This window comes from Sus scrofa, chromosome 6 (assembly GCF_000003025.6).
Source record: "Sus scrofa isolate TJ Tabasco breed Duroc chromosome 6, Sscrofa11.1, whole genome shotgun sequence".
NCBI lineage: Eukaryota > Metazoa > Chordata > Mammalia > Artiodactyla > Suidae > Sus > Sus scrofa.
The window spans coordinates 58,056,428-58,080,573 of NC_010448.4; the positions used below are offsets into that span (position 1 = coordinate 58,056,428).

The 24,146-nt window shown below is 44.7% G+C and overlaps 1 protein-coding gene across 1 annotated transcript; it reads right to left on the reverse strand.

The window, feature by feature from the left end:
• On the reverse strand, nucleotides 1,082-22,630 carry ZNF615 (zinc finger protein 615). Its single transcript, XM_005653321.3, is given in 7 exon segments — nucleotides 1,082-2,718; nucleotides 2,721-4,433; nucleotides 8,859-8,954; nucleotides 11,448-11,543; nucleotides 13,159-13,285; nucleotides 15,449-15,640; nucleotides 22,461-22,630. Coding segments are annotated over 7 exon segments (2,520 nt in total). The 5' UTR covers nucleotides 22,512-22,630; the 3' UTR covers nucleotides 1,082-2,473.

The window sequence follows — 24,146 nt, forward strand, 5'->3', positions numbered from 1 at the left end:
AACTAAATCTAGACCTACCGTGTGATCCAGCAATCCCACTCCTGGGCATATATCCAGACAAAACTTTCATTCAAAAAGATATATGCACCCCTATGTTCACTGCAGCACTATTCACAATAGCCAAGACATGGAGACAACCTAAATGTCCATTGACAGATGAATGGATTAAGATGTAGTACATATACACAATGGAATACTACTCAGCCACAAAAAAGAACAAAATAATGCCATTTGCAGCAACATGGATGCAACTGGAGATTCTCATACTAATGAAGTCAGAAAGAGAAAGACAAATACATGATATCTCTTGTATGTGGAATCTAAAATATAGCACAAATGAACCTATCTACAGAAAAGAAACAAACTCATGGACATAGAGAATGGACTTGTGTTGCCAAGGGGGAGGAGGAAGGAGTGGGAGGGACTGGAAGTTTGGGGTTAATAGATGCAAACTATTGCAATTGGAGTGGATAAGCAAAGAGCTCCTATTATATGGCACAGAAAACTATTTACAATCACTTGTGATAGAACATGATGGAATATGAAAATATATATACACATATGTGTGTGTGTGTACTCGCAACTGGGTCACTTTGCTGTACAGCAGAAATTGACAGAACACTAAATCAACTATAATAAAAAAATTTAAAATATAATAGGGAGTTCCCATCATGGCTCCATGGTAACAAACCCAACTAGTATCCATAAGAAGGTAGGTTCAATCCTTGGCCTTGCTAAGTGGGTTAAGGATCTGGTGTTGCTGTGAGCTGTGATGTAGGCCAGCAGATACAGCTCCAATTCAATCCCTAGCCTGGGAACTTCCATATGCCATGGGTGTGGCCCTAAAAAGACAAATAAAATAATGTAAAATAAAATAAAGAAAAAAAAGATCTGTGATGCTATGGTTTAGTGTTGGGAAAAGACTGGGACTAAGAGGAGGCAGCATGGGGGAGTCTGTGTTGACAAAGCATCCTTAATTTTTACTGTGTGCTGGTTACAGGAACCTACATATGTGATGAAGTGCCTTAAGGCTGTATATAACAACTGAAGAAAACCAAGTACATCCAAATAAACTCAGTAGTTGAGAGCATTGTAACAATTTTATTTTCCTCTATTTGATTAACTGTGGTTATGTAAGGTTTTACCTTTAGGAGTAGTCAGCTGAATGGCATTTAGGAACTCTTGGCAGTATTTCTTACTTCAAAGTAGTAGGAACTCCCTGGTTGCTCAGCAGGTTAAGGATCTGGCATTGCCACTGCAGTTTCTCAGGTCACTGCTGTGGTGAGGGTTCAATCCCTGGCCAGGGAACTTCCACGTGTCACGGGCAAGGTCAAAAAAAATTTTTTTTATCCATCATGAAAGTAACTGCCACTATTTAAAACTTAGATCAGGAGTTCCTGTAGTGGCTCAGTGGTTAACAAATCCGACTAGGAACCATGAGGTTGAGAGTTCAATCCCTGGCCTCGCTCAGTGGGTTAAGGATCCCATGTTGCTGTGGCTGTAGTGTAGGCCAGCAGCTATAGCTCCAACTGGACCCCTAGCCTGGGAACCTCCATATGCCACAGGTGCGGCCCTGGAAAAAAGACAAAAAAAAAACTTAGATCAATGACAAGAAAACTAGAAAGATGGCTGGAGGTCTCCTGTTCCCAGCTGCTTGTGAGGTGTAGCATTCTTAAGTTTAGACTTGTGAACAGAATGCTCTCACCCATCACTAACCCAAGGCCTCTTTCCTTCATTAACTTGTCTGACAATTTGTTAATATCCACTATATAGAATGTGTTCCTAAGTTATTTATGTATGGATTTCCTGGCAAATCATGAGGCAACATATATTACTGCAAACACTGCCATACTCATCACCATAGAAAAGCATTTCTATCTTTTTAAAAATTTATTTATTTTTTATGGCCGTACCTGTGGCATGTGGAAGTTCCTGGGCCAAGGGTTGAATCCAAGCCACAGCTATGACCTACAGCATAGCTGCAGCAATGCCAGATCCTTTAACCCACTGCACTGGGCTGGGGATCAAACCTACGCTCCCACAACAACTCAAGCCACTACAGTCAGATTCTTAACCCACTGTACCACAGTGGGAGCTCCAAGAAAGTATTTCTCTTGTGTTAACTGAAATCTGTGGAGTTACTTGTGAATAAAGGCTTTCCCACAATTATATTAATACCAATAAGGAATTTCATTTGCTCATGATAGATGATGAACATAATGATAGGGTCTATTCCCACTGAAGGTTTTCCTAGTCTTTCACATATCTAGGCTTAATACACACTTTTTAGGCATAAAAATGTCCTAAAATATTTTCAAGGCTGACTATATCTGAGTCTATCTCTGTCAACATAAAATGTGAAGTAATTGATCACTAAATATCAAATTCTGTGCATTGTAATTCTTCATTGCATGCAATTATCTTAAGTACAACTGGCAACAGGCTTTGGAAAATAACTCACTTTGGAAAGTGACTACCTGTGAATTCTTTTATGTTTAATGAGTATTGACAAGTGGGCTAAAGCTTTCCCACATTCACTGCATCCATAGAGCCTCTCTCCTGTATGTTTTCTTTGATGAACATTGAGCCCTGACTTTGTGCTGATGGCTTTCCCACATTCACTGCATTCATATGGCTTCTCTCCCGTGTGAATTCTCTGATGGGTAATAAGATCATTTTTGCACAAAGAGAATTGTCTGCATTCAGTACAAGCAAAGAAGTCTTTCCTGAGTGAAACCTCTGATGTTGCATGAGGCATGTCTTCTTCCTAAAGGCTTTATCACACTCTTTGCATTTGTACGGTTTCTCTCTAATGTGAGTTTGCTGATGTGTACCCAGAGTACTCTTCTTGGTGAAGCCCTTGCCACACTCATTACATACATAGGGTTTCTCTCCAGTATGAGTTCTCAGGTGTGCAACAAGCGTGCTTTTCCCACTGAAGCCTTTGCCACATGTACTGCATACATAGGGTTTCTCTCCTGTGTGAGTGCGCCGGTGTACATTGAGATGACTCTTCTCCGTGAAGCCTTTTCCACATTCACTGCATATATAGGGCTTTTCTCCCGTGTGAATTCGCTGATGTCCAATCAGCCGGATCTTGGCTGGAAAGCCTTTCCCACATTCACTGCACACGTAGGGTTTCTCTCCTGTATGAGTTCGCTGATGTACAATCAACTGGCTCTTCACAGTGAAGCCTTTCCCACAGTCACTGCATATATATGGTTTCTCTGCAGTATGAGTTCGCTGATGTATAATGAGATCACCCTTCATGGTGAAGCCTTTTCCACAAACACTACATACAAAGGGTTTCTCTCCTGTATGAGTTCGCTGATGTCTGATGAGAGGGCTCTTCAAGGTGAAGCCTTTCCCACACTCACTGCATGTATAGGGTTTCTCTCCAGTATGAATTCGTTGATGTGTGATAAGACTGTTCTTCAAGGTGAAACTTTTCCCACATTCATTGCATACAAAAGGTTTCTCACCAGTATGAGTTCTATGGTGTGCAATAAGACACCTCTTCTCAATAAAGCCTTTTCCACATTCATTGCATATGTAAGGTTTCTCTCCTGTATGAGTTTTCTGATGTGCATTGAGACTAAACTTTGTAGAGAAGGCTTTTCCACACAGACTGCATCCATGGGGTTTCTCTCCTGTGTGAGTTTTCTGATGTGTAGTGAGACTGTACTTTGTAGAGAAGGCTTTCCCACATAGGCTGCATCCATGGGGTTTCTCTCCCGTATGAGTTCCCTGATGGTAAATGAGCAGACACTTTTTGACGAATGCTTTCCCACATTCACTACATGTGTAAGGTTTCTCTCCCATATGAGTTTTCTGATGTATGTTGAACTGAGATTTCTTCAAGAAGGTTTTATCACATTCAGTGCACTCATAATCTTTCAGTCCGGTATGAATTCTCTGATGTTCAGTTAGCCTGGATTTTCTGGAGAAAGCTTTCCCACACATACTGCATCCATGAGGTTTTTCTCTAGTATGAACTCTCTGATGATAAAAGAGCTGAGACATCTTGAGAAAGGCTTTCCCACATTCACCACATACATGGGTTTTCTCTATGTTATGAATTCTCTGTTGCTTTGTGGACTGTGGTTTAGTGTTGATAGGTTTTGCACTTACAGGAAAGGTAATTTCAGTAAAATATCGTTCATGGTTAGCATGGAGAAAGGAATTCCCATTTCCTTTAAACTCAGCAGAGTTCTTTAAGTTACAGCTTCTCTTCTGGTTTTCAAAACTTACATTTGATTTCAGCATTTTTTCATGTAAGTCAAACATATCACCATTCTGCTTTAACAGGAAATGACTTTCTCTCTGATTAACAATATCTGCAAATGTATTATGTTCATGGCACTTTCCCACACTCTTTTGAATGCTTTGGTTTTGCAAGTGATGCTGCAAAGGGTCATCAACTTCCCAGATTTCTAGGAGATAAGAGAAAGATGAATCATTCTATGATCTGTCATAATCTTAATTTGGAATAATACTTTCAAAAACTGCCTTCAATGTGAAGAAGTTAACTATTTAAAGACAATTCTATGTGTGGAATAGTAAGACATATGTTTGGTCTTCTTTTCACAGTTCTTGGCACAGAGCTCATAAAACCCTTGTAATTTCCTAAGTGATAGGAGTATCTTTCAATATTGAACTTATGTTAATGCGATGACTTACCATAGGGTTCCTACATAACCTCAGTATGGGCCTGGCCACCAGAAAGCCTAAGTGATTAGAAGTTTGGAGATTTCAGCTCCATCCACTGGTCTCTGGGAAAGGAGGAAGAGGCTATAGATTAAAGCCCTATAAAAACGCTGAACAAGATCTGATCAACCTTTGGATTGGTGGACACATCCATATGCCAGAAGAGGGGCTCACCCAAGATTCATGTGAACAGAAGTTCCTACATCCACGAAACCTTCAGATCTTGCCCTAGGCACTCCCTTCACTTGGTTATTCATCAATATCCTTAAATATACTGGTAAACATCAGTAAATGATTCTCAGTTTTGTAAGCCACTCTTGCCAATTAAGTGAACCTAAGAAGGGAGTCACTGGAACTTCCACGTTACAGCAAGATAGTCAGAAGCACTAGTAACAATCTAGATTTGCATTTGACATCTGACACGAGGAATCCTGTGGGAATGAACCCTTAACTTGTAGGATCTGCCACTACTTCCAAGTAGATAGTATCAGAAATGAATTACATTTTAGGACACCCACGTTTATGTCTAGGTATAGACAACTGGAGCAAAGGAATAAAGAAGGCAACTGCAGCCTGTGAAACATGGTTAAAGGAGCAATGGAAGAGTTCCCACGGTGGCTCAGCAGTAAGGAGCCTGACTAGTACCCATAAGGACATGGGTTCAATCCCTTACCTTGCTCGTGGGTTAAAGATCCAGTGATGCCATGAACTGCAATGTAGATCACAGATGCAGCTCGGATCTGGCATTGCTGTGGCTGTGGTGTAGGCTGTCAGCTGCAGCTCTGATTTGACCCCTAGCCTGGGAACTTCCATGTGCCACAGGTTCGGCTCTAAAAAGATTAAAAAAAAAAAAAAGTAGCAATGGACATGTAAGAGGTGGAGGAAATCAAGTATATTTAAAGAAAAGAGTCCCTGATGGGCTCAATGGGAAAAGCAGGGAAGATAATGCAAAGACTCAAAGATTATGCCAGAATTATGTTGTTTAAGCTACTGAGTAGGAGAAATTCTCTCTTTTTTGGGGGGATGGGGGCACACTCATGGCATTTAGAAGTTCCCAGGCCAGAGCAGAACCTACACCACAGCGGTAACCTGAGCCATGGAAGTGACAGACTGGATCCTTAACTCACTGTGCCACAGGAGAACTTCTCAATTTTTACAAAATTTATTTTATTGAAGTATAGTTGATTAACAATGTGCTGTTAATATTTTGTGTATAGCAAAGTGATTCAGTTCTATATATATATATTCTTTTTTATATTCTTTCCCATTAAGGTTTATTACAAGATATTAAATATAGTTTTCTGTGCTGTACAGTAGGACCATACTGTTTATTCATTCTATATAGGATAGAATGCATCTGCTAATCCCGTCATCACAAATTTATATATATATATTTTTTTTCAAACAGTTACCTTCCATTTTTATTGAAAACTAGAGAAACAACTTGACTCATCTTCAGAGTCATTCATTCAACAGAAATTTACTAAGCACCTACCAAGCACCAGGCTCTGGGCTGATGCTGGGAATACCAGACAAGATCTGGTCCTTATCTTCCAGGAGCTTAGGATCTTGCTGATGGACGTGCATTTTTTAATGGATTTTTTTTCCCATTATAGCTGGTTTACAGTGTTCTATCAATTTTCTACTGTACAGCAAGGTGACCCAGTCACACATACACATATATATTCCTTTTTCTCACATTATCATGCTCCATCATAAGTGACTAGATATAATTCCCAGTGCTATATAGCAGGAGCTCATATATACATATATATATTTTTAAAATTTTATTTATTTTGGGCTGCACCTGGGGCATATGGAAGTTCCCTGGCCAGAAACTGAACATGCACTACAGGATTGACCCAAATCGCTACAGTGACAATGTTGGATCCTTAACCCACTGTGCCACAGGGAACTCCACAACTCATCTCAAATTTAAATGAAAGTTGTATAACCAAGATTTCAACTAACAGTCTAGCTGGAACATACATACATCCCTGCTCCCTCGTAAAAAGGGAATGATGATGTGCAATTACTCCACCCTTGCCCATTACAACGAAAGGACTGGCCCTGACCAATGACTGGAAGATAACTTCTGAGCCCCTGGATTATCCCTCCTGATAAGAGTCTCTTTTTTGGAAGGTCTGAGGCCATACTAACAACACGATTTGTGTTGGATGCCCATTTTTGTATGCCTGAGGCTTTGGGCAACATTGTACCATTCTGACTCTATGGGCCAGAGGCACCAGACTTTGCTGTGCTTCTCCAGTTGGCAACACTTCACATGGGTTGTCAAACATTCAAACATCATTGGACTAGTCACTTGACTTCAGCACTCACCTGACTGCACTGGTAGAGGACAACTGGGAAGCTTGTGTCTATCCAGTCTCTCCTAGATTCTTTCTCATGCACATTTGATCTTTGATGACTTTATTTGGGCCATGCCTGCAGCATGAGTTCTGGGGCCAGGAATCTAACCCTTGCCACAGCTGTAACCAGAGCCATAGTAGTGACAATGGTGGATCCTTAACTTGCTAAGCCTCCAGAGAGCTCATGGTAACTTTAATCTGTCTGATTTTATTCTCCCAAATTATAACCATGAGTATATCAGTACATTCCCCTCTCCAATGATGCCTGCCTTCTACATAGGGGGCAAAGAGATCCATTCAAAAAATTATCTAATGCCACCCATCTACTCAAAATTCTATCTTCTCAGCTTATTCAGAATACAAGCAAGGTGTCAAATGTCCTTGATAGGTGGCAGTTTGTGAGCTACCTACAAATCCCCAGCTGCTACATTGTTACCCTTAACTCCAGTCATTTTCCCTCTTGCTCACTCGCTTCTACCAAGGTGAGTTTCCCAGAAGTTCCTCAAACACATTCCAGATTCAGGTCTTTCAACTTCTCATTGCCTCACATTTGGAAAACTACTCACCCAGGATTAATCATATCCCTCATCTATGTGCTCAGAGGCTTGATTAGAGAGCCACTCCCATTCGGAAAAGGGCAGCTCCAAGCCACAACACCCACTATTCCATTAGCTGCTTTAATCTTCCTTAAAGCAATTTTTACACTAAAACGTGTTAGTTATGCATTTGTACATTACTGATTATAGAGTACTTCCATTGCAAAAGGAAGGTGGAATTGGATGTTATGCCGGGAAATCACTGTTTCAGTTGTAATTGAAGGAAGCTTTTAATTGGGAAGGAAGAAGGTACGGTAGTAAGACAATTGATGAATTCAAAGTTCTCTATTTCCAAGGAGTTTCCAGTGTGGCTCAGTGGAAATGAATGCAACTAGTATCTATGAAGATACAGGTTAGATCCCTGGCCTCGCTCAGTGAATTAAGGATCTGGCATTGCTGTGAGCTGTGGTGTAGGTCACAGAAGTGGCTCATATCTGGCACTTCTGTGGCTGTGGTGTAGGCTGGCAACTGCAGCTCCGCTTCAACCCCTGTCTGGGGAACTTCCGTATGCCTTGAGTACAGCCCTAAAAAGCAAAAAAAAAAAAAAACCCCATAAGTTCTCTCTTTCCAGAGAGGTCTGGAAAGTGGAATTTCACAGCAAGAGTGGTGGTAACACAGACAGAGACCCTGTGATGGTGAATGAAGAAAAGGAAGACTGGAAAATCCTAGGAAGAAGATAACTATACAAACAAAAAACAAGACGCGTATGAAATAAATGGGGATAAGATCTCAGAATAGAAAAAAGGAATGTACTTTCCTCTAAGAAAAAGACTTCTCGGAGTTCCCTTTGTGACTCAGCAGAAAAGAATCTGACTAGGAACCATGAGGTTGTGGGTTTGATCCCTGGCCTTGCTCAGTGGGTTAACAATCCGGTGTTGCCGTGAGCTGTGGTGTAGGTTGCAGACATGGCTTGGATCCTGTGTTGCTGTGGCTCTGGCGTAGGCTGGTGGCTACAGCTCCGATTAGACCCCTAGCCTGGGAACTTCCATATGCTGAGCAAGAGGCCCTAAAAAAACAAAAAGACAAAAAAAGAAAGAAAGAAAAAAGAAAAAGAGTTCTCATGTGGGAAGAGAGATATGCAGTAAGGCTGTTTATATTTCTTCACACACTGTCACAGCTCTGACACCTCTCCTGACCAGAGTGTGTCTTCCCTGCTTGGCGACCTTGCAGAGTCTCACCCACTCACCTGGACAGATTCCACAGGAGACTGCATCTTCTACAGGCCCCAGTTCTTCTCCTCCTTCCCACCTGGAAAGTGTATCTGGTTGGCTGACTTGATCCCCTGTTCATGAAAAGTGGGAGAAATGTTAGACCTCTGAAACTGGGCTGGGAGAGTCAGGAAAGGACAATGATACATTGGAGGGAATAAACAGCATTCAAATCTGTAACCTCCAGGCTTTTCTCTCAGGAGAGGGGACATTATATCCTCTGGGGCAAGAGAAGGATCTGAGACTCAACCATTCCAGAGGAATGCAGTTAGTCGGAAGAGTTAAGGAATAAATTAAGGAAGCAATCACACGTGTGGAACACACTGGGGAGAATTTCAGAAAGAAAATGGAACTCTCTCTCTTCTTGAGCAAGATGACACCATATGATGGAGATCACAGAAGGAAGAAGAATTTTCATTGACAGGTAATGTGGCTAGCTGGGACTAAATGCCATCGGAATACAATAGGGGGAGTTACCGTCGTGGTTCAGTGGAAATGAATCTGACTAGCATCCATGAGGACGCAGGTTCCATCCCTGGCCTTGCTCAGTGGGTTAAGGATTCGGCATTGCTGTGAGCTGTGATGGAGGCTGCAGACGCAGCTTGAATGGATCTGGCCTTGCTATGGCTATGGTGTAGGCCAGTGGCTACAGCTCCGATTCAACCCCTAGGCTGGGAACCTCCATAAGCCAAGGATGTGGCATGAAAAAGACAAAAAGACAAAAAGACAAAAAAAAAAAAAAAAAGGAAGAAAAATGAAAATTTTAGGGAAATGAAGACACTGGTAAGGTCTACAGTAAAAGAGAAGAAAGTTCAAAACTACAAAACACAGGAGTTCCCATGGTGGCGCAGTGGTTAATGAATCCGACTAGGAACCATGAGGTTGTGGGTTCGATCCCTGCCCTTGCTCAGTGGGTTAATGATCCCGCATTGCCCTGAGCTGTGGTGTAGGTCGCAGACACGGCTCGGATTCCAAGATGCTGTGGCTCTGGCGTAAGCTGGTGGCTACAGCTCCAATTTGACCCCTAGCCTGGGAACCTCCATATGCCGCGAGAGCAGCCCAAGGAATGGCAAAAAGACAAAAACAAAACAAAACAAAAAACAAAACACAGATGAAGGAGCTCAAAGTAGACAAGAATTATGATAGGTTGACGCTGAAACTGAGAATGTAGATGCTAAAATAACTTTCTAACCAAAAATTCATCATGTAGAGCTCCTGTCGTGGCGCAGCAGAAACAAATACGACTACAAACCATGAGGTTACAGGATCGATCCCTGGCCTTGCTCAGTGGGTTAAAGATCAGGCGTTGCCATGAGCTGTGGTGTAAGTCGTAGACAAAGCTCACATCTGGCATTGCTGTGGCTGTGGTATAGGCCGGCAGCTGTAGCTCCATTTCGACCCCTAGCCTGGGAACCTCCATATGCCGCGGATGTGGCCCTGAAAAAAAAAGGCAAAAAGACAAAAAAAAAAAAATTCATGATGAATAGCAGACCTCTGTAAAGGGTGAGAGCTCTGCAGGTGGGGAGCAGTGAGGCTGTGCCGGGAGGGCCAGGATGGAGGCAGCAAGCACAGGAGTCAGGGAGAACCCCAACTTCTAGGCGTTTCCTGGGAGGGGAGATGACCCGAGGTCCCTAACGTTACCCGGGACACAGGACAGCTGCCCCGAGATGAGTGCCTTACAGAGAACCCAGGTCTGCGGGCTCCCGCTGGAGAGACGCCAATTTGGGAGTCGTCTCCAGGGAACAGGAGGAGCTCACGGCCCATCAGAATGAAGACACTTGGATGGTCAGGAGATCACGCAGAGAATGGAAAGCAAAGCCTTGGGAGAACCTCTGAGTGGGGACAAGGCCCAGTGAAGGGCTATGTCCTTTGGGGCAGAGCATCCAAGAGGGACAGCCGAGAGGGAGGAACCAGCATCACCCGATGGGCAGAAAGGAGCCGAAGCCAGAAGACAGCGGGGACTCAAAGTCTCCTCTTCGGAGAGAGGCCGTGGAGGGGGAATTTCACAGCGAGGGAGGCGGAAGGGCATGAAGAAGAAGGGGAAGGGAATTCCCGTGGTGGCTCCGCGGTTAATGAACCCAACTAGGATCCATGAGGATTCGGGTTTGACCCCTGGCCTCGCTCAGTGGGTGGAGGATCCGGCATTGCCATGAGCTGGGGTGTATGTCGCAGATGCAGCTCAGATTCTGCGTTGCTGTAGCTGTGGTGTAGCCGGCGGCTACAGCTCCGATTCAACCCCTAGCCTGGGAACCTCCATATGCAGCGGGTGCGGCCCCTAAAAAAAGAAGAAGAAGAAGGGGACGATGCAGGAATCCTGGGGAAAAGGAAACTATGCCAACAAAACATCAGGAAGGGGGCAAATAAAGAAGAAATAGATCCCAGAAGAGGGAGCGCCTTCCCTGAGCAGGGACATATTTCTCTCTAAACTCCACAAAGAAAAAGAGGTCTGACTTTGAGACAAGGGCCCGGAGGCCCTGCTTCCCGAGCCTCCACCCTCGACTGTGACGCTTCTCTGACTGAGGACAACGTGATGTGCACAGCCTGTCGCCTGGATGTGTCTCACTCACCTGAATGGCTCCAATAGCGGATGTCATTCCCCATCGCCCGTGGCTGTCCTCCTAGATCCACCACGGACAGGACGGCTAGTTCACTGGCTTGACAACCTGTTCGTGAAAATGACACATGATTTAGAGCCACCGCATAGGGCCTGGGGTCTGTGAGGACCCAGAATGCTGAGGATAAACCAATTTTCACATGTTGAAGGAAAAACACATCCCTGTGTGTCCCCTTTCCTGTCAAGACCTCTCCTTCACTCCTGACCCCGGATATGTGGGTTTCCCACACATCAAAAAAATCTGCGACATCAATAGCTGTCCTGTGATTTAACTCGATTCTGACACGATCTACCAGGGCACAGTGTCAGATAACCCAAGTTAGGGGTTCACTCCCACAAGACGCCGCCTCAGCCGCTGCATTTCTGGCACCAACTATAAATTCAGGTTGTTTCCTGGGCTCCTTCTGATGGACCAGGAGCACATCAAAGGTGCCCACGACTCCCTTCTCGGGTTCAACTAATTCGCTAGAGCGGCAGAGAGAGCCCAGCAAGACAGCTGACTTACTCGGTCACCACTTCTTATAAAAGGATACGACTCAGGAAGAGCCAGATGGACGAAGGTACAGGACAAGGTGGGAGGGACGCAGAGGGTCCTGCTCTTACTGGGAGCGCCCCCTCCGTGTGGCCACCTCCTGGAAGCTCTCCCAGCCTGTCCTTGTGGGGTTTGGTGGAGGCCCCATGACACAGGCTGCTTGACTGGACCATTAGCCATTTGTGGCTGTTTCAACTCCAGCCCCTCTCTCCTCCCCAGAGGTGGGGAAGGGGTGGCACTGAAAGTCCCTCCAATAATAGTTGCTTCCTTGGCAACCAACCCCCAATCTTAGGTTATCCAGTAGCCTTTCAAAAATACCCTCCTTAAAATAAACTCAGATGTGGTTAAAAGGGTCTTGTTATATGAATAATGAAAGACTCCCATTTCTCTCCCCCCCCCCCTTTTTAAGGGCTGCACCTATGGTACATGGAAGTTCCCAGGCTTAGGGTTAAATCCAAGCTGCACGTGCAACCTGCACCACATCTCACAGCAACACCGGATCCTCAATCCACTGAGCGAGGCCAGGGATGGAATCCGCATCCTCATTGCTAGTCAGGTTTGTTACCCCTGAGCCACGAAGAGAACTCCTCTTGTAACTCGGGAAAAATTCCAAGGGTTTTAGGAGCTTTGTGCCAGAACTGGGGATGAAAACTAAATATATATGTTTCTTTATATAAATCACAGTATCACCACAGCTATAAACCAAAGGCTTTTCTCTCAGGAGAAGAGAGAATATAGCCACTTCTCAGGAGGCCATAGACAGGCAGAGAACCTACCACTTCAGAGCATCGAAGACACTCCGGAGCTGTCAGAAGCCGAGAAGGGGGAGTTCCCATGACGGCTCAGTGGTAATGAACCGGACCAGTAACGATGAGGACAAGGGTTCGATCCCTGGCCTCGCTCAGTGGTTTAAGGACCCAGCGTTGTTGTGAGCTACAGTGTAGGCTGCAGACTTGGATCTGGCATTGCTGTGACTGTGATATAAGGCGGCAGCTGCAGCTCCAATTGGACCCCTAGCCTGCGAACTTCCATATGTTGCAGGGACAGCCCTAAAAAGCAAAAAATAAAGAAGCCAAGAAGGGAAAGGCCACAGACTGGGGACCCCCGAGGGACACAGGGGAGCCGGCCTCACCCACGGCCACCAGGTTGCGGTAGTTCTCCAGCATCACGTCCCGGAACAGGTCCTTCTGCGCAGGGGTCAGGAGCTGCCACTCCTCCCACGTGAAGTCCACGGCCACATCCTCCAGGGTCAGGGTTCCCTGAATGACAGGAGTGTTTAATGAAGTGATGTCCTCTCGATGATGTGGGAGACACGTTCAAGGTTTTTTGGTTTTTTTTTTTTTTTTTTTTTGTCTTTTTGTCTTTTTCTAGGGCTGCTTCCCGCGGCATATGGAGGTTCCCAGGCTAGGGGTCGAATCGGAGCTGTAGCTGCCAGCCTACACCAGGGCCATAGCAACGCGGGATCCGAGCCGCGTCTGCAACTTAAACCACAGCTCACAGCAACGCTGGATCCTTAACCCATTGAGCAAGGCCGGGGATCAAACCCGAAACCTCATGGTTCCCAGTCGGATTTGTTAACCACTGTGCCACAACGGGAACTCCCACGTTCAAGTTTTTCTGCTTGTTTCCACTTTATAGGCTGGACCTATATAGCTGGGGGGTTGTTTGTTTTAAGGCACTTTTGAAGATGCAAAAGCTTGATAAAACACTAGGATCCACAACTGTAATGGTGTAGCCAGCATCCATCCACTGATTCGTAGACACGTCCATACTGTGTAGAAGCCATAACTTCTCATTAACTTAGAAACACCAAATTCACATGTATACAGGACAGATCTATGCCAATGATATCAGGATGACTTACAGCCGATTAGAATCTTCTGTGAAGAGATTCAAGACACCAGAACTGGAGTTCTGGCTGTGGCACAGTGGGTTAAGAATCCGACGGCAGTGGCTCGGGTTGCTACAGAAACGTAGGTTCAATCCCCAGCCCTGCACAGTGGGTTAAAGGATCTGGCTCTGCTGCAGTGTAGGTCACAGCCATGACTCACCTCCAATCCCTGGCCCAGGAATTTCTGTATGCCACAGGTGTGGTCATAAAATAGAAAAAAAAAAAAAAAAAAGATGCCAGAATTATAAGAAACTGGGTGTGGAATAATCGTGGTTAAAGTGTGTGAAGAAGGAGTTCCTGTCGTGGCGCAGTGGTTAACGAATCCAACTAGGAACCATGAGGTTGCGGGTTCGATCCCTGCCCTTGCTCAGTGGGTTGACAATCCGGCGTTGCCGTGAGCTGTGGTGTAGCTTGCAGACGCGGCTTGGATCCTGCATTGCTGTGGCCCTGGCATAGGCCGGCGGCTAAAGCTCCGATTAGACCCCTAGCCTCAGAACCTCCATATGCCACAGGAGGGGCCCAAAGAAATAGCAAAAAAAAAAAAAAAAAAAAGTGTGTGAAGAAAAAAAAATTGTTTTGGCCATTCATGAGGCATTCGGAAGTTCCTAGACAGGAACCAAACCTGCATCACAGCAGTGGCAGTGTCAGATCATTAACCAGCTGAGCCGCCAGGGAACTCTGAAACTTATTTTTGATAAGTGTACTTTGTTATGATTTCAGCTTTTAAATATATCCTTAAGTCAGTGGTGTAAATAACAAAAATAAAGGCAATATCAAAAAAAAAATACATACATTAAGAATTCAGATTTGAACATGGAAACCAAGAGTCAGTCACACTACAAAGCCTGGTGGAACAGTCCCCACAGAGTGCTCTTGCGTCCAGAGTTCCCTGGTGGCTACACTGATTAAAGACCCATTACTTCGGCTCCATGTGCTGCTATGTCACAGGTTCAATCCCTGGACCCATAACCTCAGATCCAGAGATCCACTCTAAATTCCTGTTCTGAGGAGTTCCTGTCGTGGCGCAGTGGTTAACGAATCCGACTAGGAACCATGAGGTTGCGGGTTCGGTCCCTGCCCTTGCTCAGTGGGTTAACGATCCGGCGTTGCCGTGAGCTGTGGTATAGGTCACAGACGCGGCTCGGATCCTGAGTTGCTGTGGCTCTGGTGTAGGCTGGCAGCTACAGCTCCGATTCGACCCCTAGCCTGGGAACCTCCATATGCTGCAGGAGCAGCCCAAAGAAAGAGCAAAAAGACAAAAAAAAAAAAAAAAAAAAAAATCCTGTTCTGAAATCCATCTTCAATCAAGCATGTTCCAAAGATGTGGTGGGGGAAAAAAAGGGGAGACTGCTTTTGCTTCAGACACTGGCTATCATATTTGGGGTCCCCAGGATCACCTTCACTTCGGGAGAGCAGCCTACAAAGTCAGGGCCCTAAGAACCCCTAAGATGCAATAATTAGCTATAATGACTCAGACAGCTAACAAACCCATTAGGGAAGAAAGGAGAGAATAAAATAAACCCAAAGGCACCTGTGCCTGGATCATCTTCTGTCTCTGGAAAGAGCTGGCAACAGGGAGGCTCTGTCCTCGGGTCCTCGGGATCTGCTCTAAGATCCTCTTCCGAAATCCGTCTTCAGTCAAGCGTGTCCCCAGAAATGCTGACCCCAAAGCCTCTAACTCCTCCCTCCTGCAAAGGATCCTGCTGCTCCCACGACTCAGGACCTGGGGGGTGAGGAGAAAAGCCAAGCCGAGGGCACATTATCTCCGGGACCAGACGCCACTGCGCCCCCCAGGGGGGCCCCTTCCCCCGATGCCCACCCACTGCTCAGGGCCCTGTGCTTGTGGCCTCACAAGATCCCATCCCGCTGGCCAAGAAAGCCCGTGAGCACTCGCCCTGCAGCCTGAAAACCAAGCACCGGACAAAGCAGAAGTGTTCTCGATAAGCAACACGGGTCATATCTTAGGAGGTTTTAAATACATTTTTTAAGTACACAACATTTTAAATAAATTGTAAAGTAGTAAATGAGGTTGAGATGCTCTAAGATGCCCATATTTTCGGAGATGAGTGTAAGTGCTAACGGACATAAACATTTGACCAAAAAGCTTCTATGCTGTATGTAATCTCTAGCGCCATGATGAAAATTCAAAGTTGTCTTAAAACACATAATATCTATTCTAAAGGGAGAGGAAAATACAATGGAAAGTAATTCATTCAAAGCGAGGCAAAAAAATTAAAAAAGAATAAGAAACAAAGGGGGTTCCCATTGCGGGGCGGCGGGAATGAATCTGACTAGTACCCATGAGGAGGCTGCTTCCATCCCTGGCCTCGCTCGGTGGGTTAAGGATCCTGCATTGCAGTGAGCTGTGGTGTAGGTTGTAGACGCAGCTCGGATTTGACCCCTAGGCTGGGAAATTCCATATGCCAAGGGTGTGGCCCTAAAAAGCAAAAAAAAAAAAAAAAGTGCTGGGACAATCATATTCACAAGGGGGTTGGGGCATGGGAGAAGAATGTTGCACCCCACCTCACAACATACACAAAAATCATCTTGGGGGGAGAAAAATCAATCTCAATGAGAGAGGCAAATCAATAAAAGTTTAAGGGATAAGATAAAAGAATCTCCCAATGATGCTATGGTATAGACTGTTTCGTAATTTTATTTTTTTATTTTATTTTATTCTACTTATTTTATTTTATTTTATATTGTATTTGTCTTTTTAGGGCCGCGCCTGCAAGCTATGGAGGTTTCCAGGCTAGGGGTCAAATCGGAGCTGTAGCCACTGGCCTGCACCACAGCCACAGCAATGTGGGATCCCAGCCGAGTCTGCCACCTACACCAGAGCTCACGGCAATACCAGATCCTTAACCCACCGAGCAAGGCCAGGGATCGAACCTGCGTCCTCATGGATGCTAGTCAGATTCATTTCCAATGAGTCACGACAGGAATTTCCTTGAAAGGCATTTTAAACAAGCCACATAAAGTACACCATAAAGCAAATAATATTCTGCCAGAGGAACTGCACAACCACTTTAAAAACATTTTAGCCTTATCCATTTAGGTTGAATTTATATACATCCTAAGACACAGCAATTTCACTCTGAGCTATACATCCAAATTACATGTCCCCTCCCACCCACCCCAACTAAAATAAGGGCACATCTGAGGCAGAAGACATGCAGAAGAATTTTCACAGCAAGTCAACGACTATACTCCAATAAAATTAAATAGAAAAAAAGAATTTTCACAGCAGCATTATACATAAGAATCCAAACTGCAAACGTTACAAGTTTAATTCACAGTAGAAAAACTGTCATATACTCATATCATGGAATACTATAAAGAAACGACAACCTTTGCCCACTTTATAACCTATGAATACCTCCCACATGTTTATAGGATTGTAAAACAAAACTCAAAGAGCCCATGAGAGGAGTTCCCGTATTGGCGCAATGGTTAATGAATCCGACTAGGAACCATGAGGTTTGGGGTTGGATCCCTGGCCTTGCTCCATGGGTTAAGGATCTGGAGTTGCCGTGAGCTGCGGTGTAGGTCGCAGATGCGGCTCGGATCCCACATTGCTGTGGCTCTGGCGTAGGCCAGTGGCTACAGCTCCAATTCGACCCCTAGCCTGGGAACTTCCATATGCCTTGGGAGCGGCCCTAGAGAAAGGCAAAAAAAAAAAAAAAAAAAAGAAAAGAATACATTTGCCTGATCCTTATTACAGGGTAAAAACTAAACCAAAAACAACAACAACTGTATGAAGAACCACCAAAAATTCTTTAAAATATTGAGTTTAAAAAAAGCCTGACATATAAAAAGATAATGTGGGAGTTCTTGCTACGGTGCAGCAGATTAAAGACCCAATGTTGTCTCAGTCCAGGTTTGATCTCCAGCCAGGGAACTGCTCTATGCTGCGGGTATGGCAACAACAACAAAAAATTGTATAGGAGTTCCCACTGTGGCACAACAGGATCGGCGCTGTCTCCGGACTGCTGCAATGCGGGATCAATCCTCTGCCCGGCACAGTGGCTTAACGATCCAGTGTTGCTGCAGTTGCAGTGTAGGTTGCAACTGTGGCTCAGGTCTGATCCTTGGCCCCAGGAACTCCATGAACTGTAGAGCGGCCAAAAAGAAAAATACATATATAATGACACTGATTAATGGAATTCCCGCCAGTGGTTAACGAATCCAACTAGGAACCACAAGGTTTCGGGTTCAATCCCTGGCCTTGCTCATTGGGTTAAGGATCTGGTGTTGCCATGAGCTGTGGTGTAGGTTGCAGACATGGCTTGGATCCTGGAGCCCGAGTTGCTGTGGCTGTGGTGTAGGCCGGCAGCTATAGCTCCAATGAGACCCCTAGCCTGGGAATCTCCACATGCTGCAGGTGCAGCCCTAGAAAAGACAAAAACGCAAAAACAAACAAAAAAATACATTGATACACACTTGAATATAGGCAAGACTAAATAAACTATGATTATGAATAATTAATTGTATCACAAAACCGTAAAAAAAAAAAAGCCTGAATGTGCTCGTGTGTAGAAAGGATGCTGTTTACCTTCAGGTGTAAGGATATAATTGGCAAGACATTCACAGACCACCACTGGGAGACTGTTCATACATATCCACTTATTTCTATACAGATTAGCATGTAACTATTTTATTTTATTTTATTTTGTCTTTTTAGGGCTGCACCCCTGGCATAAGGAAGTTCCCAAGCTAGGGATCTAATGGGAGCTGTAGCTGCTGGCGTGTGTCACAGCCACAGCAACTTAGGATCCGAGCCACATCTATGACCTATGTCACAGCTCACAACAATGCTGGATCCTCAACTCACTGAGAGAGGCCAGGGATCAAACCCATGTCCTCATGGATACTAGTTGGTTTTGTTACCGCTACTCCAAAATGGGAACTTCAGCTTGTAGCTCTTTTAAATTCACAAATAAATGAAAGTGCTCAAGAGCCTGTTCTTTACATAGAGAATAGACTCGTGGTTGCCAAAGAGGAAAGAGGAGAGGTCCCACTGTGGCGCAGTGGTTAACGAATCCAACTAGGAACCATGAGGTTTCGGGTTCCGTCCCTGCCCTTGCTCAGTGGGTCAAGGTTCTGGCGTTGCCGTGACCTGTGGTGTAGCTTGCAGATGTGGCTCGGATCCCAAGTTGCTGTGGCTCTGGTGTAGGCCGGGGGCCACAGCTAAATGGCAAAAAAGACAAAACAACAAAACAAAAAAGCAAAGAGGAAGGAGGGAAGTGGGGAAGGGATACATTGGTCCGTGTGCATTTATTTGTCCCTTGAAATTTTGGGTGTTTTTTGTCCCATGGGAAATCTGTCCCTGAAAGTGACATGAAGTCCACAGGGTGGAGGTGGTGTAGTGTGGCCTCACGGAATGGCTGGAGGGTCTGGGGAAGTGCCAAGGTGGAAGCATTTGAGAGGAACCAAGGGTGGGCCAAGGGCTAGGTTCAGATTGGGAGGCTGGGATTAGCAAATGTAAACAAACTATCCCATACAGAAAGGATAAACAACAAGGTCCTGCTGCACAGCCCAGGGAATTAGATTCAAATCCTGTGAAAAACCAGAATGGAAAAGAACATGAAAAGGAGTGTTAAAAAAAAAAAAAAAAAAAAGAGTTCCCATCGTGGCACAGCGGAAACAAATCAGACTAGGAACCATGAGGTTGCGGGTTCAATCCCTGGCCTCGATCAGTGGGTTAAAGATCTGGCATTGCCGTGAGCTGTGGTGTAGGCTGCAGACACGGCTCGGATCCCAAGTTGCTGTGGCGCTGGTGTATGCCAGTGGCTACAGCTCCAATTCGACCCCTAGCCTGGGAACCTCCATATTCTGCGGGTGGGGCCCTAAAAAGACAAAAGACAAAAAAAAAAAAGAAGAAAGAAAGAAAAAAGAAAAGGAATGTGTATCTATCTACCAATCTATGTATGTATAGCAAAAAATTAACACAACGTTATAAAGCAACTATACTTCAATAACTTTTTTTTTTTTTTTTTTTTTTTTTTTGCTTTTTAAGGCTGTCCCTGCAGCATATGAAGGTTCCCAGGCTAGGAGTCCAATCAGAGCTACAGCTGCCAGCTTACGCCACAGCCACAACAACGCAGGATCTGAGCCACGTCTGCAACCTACACCATGGCTCCCGGCAATGCCAGATCCTTAACCCACTGATCGAGGACAGGGATCGAACCCACAACCTCATAGTTCCTAGTCGGATTTTTCCGCTGCATCACAACGAGAACTCCTTATTTTTTTTTTTAATTTTATTTTGCTTTTTAGGGCCACACCTGTGGCATATGGAAGTTCCCAGGCTAGGGGCTGAATCAGAGCTACAGCTGCCGGCTACACCACAGCCACAGCAAGGCAGGGTCTGAGACGCGTCTGTGACCTACACCACACCTCATGGCAATGCCGAATTCTTAACCCACTGGGTGGGGCCAGGGATGGAACCTTCATCCTCATGGATACTAGTCTTGTTTCTGCTGAGCCATAGCGGAAACTCCCAATAAAATAATTTTTTTAAAAAAGCCTGTTCTTAAGAAGACCAATAAGGGGGAGTTCCCATCGTGGCTCAGCAGGTTATGAACCTGACTAGTATTCATGAGGATGCAGGTTTCATCCCTGGTCAGGCTCAGTGGGTTAAGGATTCGGCATTGCCATGAGCTGTAGTTTAACTGGCAGAAATGGCTCAGATCTGGCGTTGCTGTGGTGTAGGTCAGCAACTACAACACCAATTTGACCCCTAGCAAGGTGAGGCCCTAAGGAAAAAAAAAAAAGAATAAGGGAGTTCTCTTGCAGCTCAACAGCTTAAGGATCCAGCATTGTCACCACAACAGCTTGGGTCTCTGCTGTGGCGCAAGTTCAATCCTAGGCCCTGGAATTTCCACATGCCTCAGGCACAGCCAAAGGAAAAAAAAAAAAAAAGACCACCAATAAGACATATACATTAGTAGTGAGATAGATACCTGCTGCAAATGAAGAATATAAGGAATTAACAGAGGACATAAACCAGATAAAATACAAACTCTTCTGTCTTGAAAGAATACAATGAATGTTTTTATGTCATTACATTTGAAATCCTGGATGAATTCATAATTTTATGATCTTACCCTCATAGAAACATCTTAACTCCAGACAATATAGCAGGTGAATTTTAGGAGAGTCAACAGGACATAGACGTCCACTATCCCCACTTGCTTTGCTACACTGTAATGGAGAGTAGAGCCAATGCATTGAGATAAGAATGAATTAGAAACTGGACAGAAAATGAAGGTTCTATTCAGAAAATATCATCAACATAGAAAAAGAGATTCAAAGAATTACTTCTGTAAAAGTAATGTTACCCCCACAAATCCCCCAGCAGATTTTTACGTAGATTGCTGGCTAGAACTGCACCATATACTTAAGCTCATTTCACAGTTTCCGTCGCGGCTCAGCGGAAACAAATCTGACTAGCAGCCATGAGGACACAGGTTCAATCCCTGACCTTGCTCAGTGGGTTAAGGATCCAGCGTTGCTGTGACTTTGGCGTAGGCCAGCAGCTACATGCCCAATCCTACCCCTGGACTGGGAATCTCCATATGCTGCGGGGGCGGCCCTAAAAAGATTAAAAAAAAACCTAAGCTCATTTCATACTAATTTGATCACTAGCAATGGCAACTGGAACCACTATAATTAACTATGACTGATTAGTATTGCCATATATCCTGCCAGAAGGCTAGACGAATAAATAAAATAGAGATTCTATTAGCAAGTAAGAAAGTGTGAATGTGTGTCAGGCAAATAAGCAAGTGAACGCTGCTGTATGTTAAGTGGGTGAAGGCAGGCATTAGCAAACGTTTTCTACAAAGGGATAGATAGTATATATTTCTCCTTTGAGGGTTAAGATCTGTCACAAAGGGAGTTCGCCGGTGGCTCAGCGGGTTAAGGATCCTACGTTGTCACTGCTGTGGCTTGGATTCCATCCCTGGCCCAGGAACTTTCCCATGCCGCAGGCACGGCCAAAAAAAACTATAAAAACTTTAAAAAATTTAAAAATCTGTCACAAGGACCCAATTCTGCCTTTGCAGGGCGAAAGCAGACAAAGAGAAACACAAGAGATTGGCTTGGCAGGATTAGTAACTCTCTGCAGTTACTCAACCCCTGAATAAAAAGCGAAAAAACGTCGTTTCAAACTCCTCCGGACTGTAACGTCTTCCCACCCATCCGCCCAGGTTGGAACTTGTCAAACCACCAGTCAGAAATCCTAGGCGTCCATAGCTTCAGCTCTAACAAGCCTCTCTGTACCAGAGACAGTGACTGCACATCTCATCATTAATACGAAACCTGGGACAGACACCCCCATGTGAAAACCATCAACCACGGCACGAATATCACTGAGCCCCGTTCCCGAACCTCAACCTGAACCGTGATCATCATAAATGCCACCTGCATCCTTAACAGAGCGACCTGCAAAGACGCCCAGACCCTGAGAGTGGAGACACAGTCCATGATCTCTGCAAATTCTTAATCGTTTTAACGACCACCGCCCAAGGTACCCCAACCTGACTGACGCGGCAGACGCTCTCCTCGCTCCTCTCAAACACCTTCACCATGGCGCTTTCCCCAAACCCTCCAATAACTCTGTCCACACTACACCACGTCCAACCAGTGGGCGTGACGTCACCTCCTATGGGACAAAAAACACACAAAACTTCACGGGACAAATGCACACACTGACCGGACTTTCTCCCTCCCACGAGAGTCTAAAGGTAACGCTTTCAAGAACAATTTCTACTCCGTCTCCCCAGTGTTTTCGTCCGCCTATGGCGGCCGAAGAGGGTCTGAAGCGTTTGGGGAAACGCGGAAGACCGGATTTCCGGCAGCTCTTAGTGAGGCAATATGTCCGCGCCCAAGTTGCAGAGGACCCAGTGAGCGGCCATGTTGGGACGCCTGACGTACGGAAGGCCAAGGGGTGGGTTTGGGTTCCCAGAGTCAGGGATGGCAGGGAAGGCAAGACGCCGCTGAATTTATCTAATTTCCTGGCACTTCGACTCTTCAGAAATTAGCAGATTTTTAGAGACTCAAGGTTTGTGAAGCAAATGTGGAGTTACCTAAACTTCGTTTTGCGGACTGGGCAGAAAAGGAATATTGCCATGGGCTTTATTTTACAGTGTGTATTTTAAACCGAGAGAGGCAGGTTTGCAATGGACCAAAAGTTCAGCGGTTGGTATAGCAGCAGAGAAGGAACTCCTGGAAAAAGAAAAGGCAATGCATTCAGTAAATGGACATCCCACAGCTCATGGCAATGCCAGATCCTCAACCCATTGAGTGAGGCCAGGGATCGAACCTGCAACCTCATGGTTCCTAGTCAGATTTGTTTCCGCTGCGCCATCACTGGAACTCCAAACCTTTGTATTTCTAAACACAACTTTAAGAAAGTAATGAGTAGCGCCAGAGATTAGGAGAAAATATTTACATATTTAACATCTGATAAAGGACTTATATTCAGCATTTATAAAGAGTTATCAAAATCCAACAATAATAAAACAACTATCCAGTTACTTTTGCTGACCCCGCGAATAACCCATGCCTTTAGATCTTTGTTCTTAAGCTTAAGTCATTTACCATCACCCTGACTGTTTCTCAAGCAGGAAGACGGGACAAAGTAAGGACGGACAAGATGGAGTTTTCAGCAAAGAGGCTAAGAAAATATTATAAAAACATGTCTCGCAACAATCTTGCATTGCTGAGGCTGTGTAGGTTGGCAGCTGTAGCTCCGATTCAACCCCTAGCGTGGGAACTTGCATATGCCATGTGTGCGGCCCTAAAAAACAAACACGCACACAAACAAACAAAAAATCCCTACAACTGCAAAATTATAAACTACCTAGGATTAAAAATAAGTGAGGATGTCTGGGACATACAAGAAAAATAGCACAACAAATCTTGTGGTAAGAATGTAAGATTTTGGATAATAAGAGGATCATAATGTAAACTGAGCATAATTGAATATGTTGTTATTCAAGGACACCCCAGTTTAACGGATACTTTAATGTGGCTGAAATTATCATCCAACTTATTCACCCATGGTATTATTATAGCCATGAATATCTAAAACATTTTATAATATGGAAACATGTTTATAATGCGAGATGAAATTAGATTACATCCTTTTTTACATCTATATTGACATATAACTGATATATATATTATACCTACTTTAAATAAGCTTTTAATTTGGAGAAAAT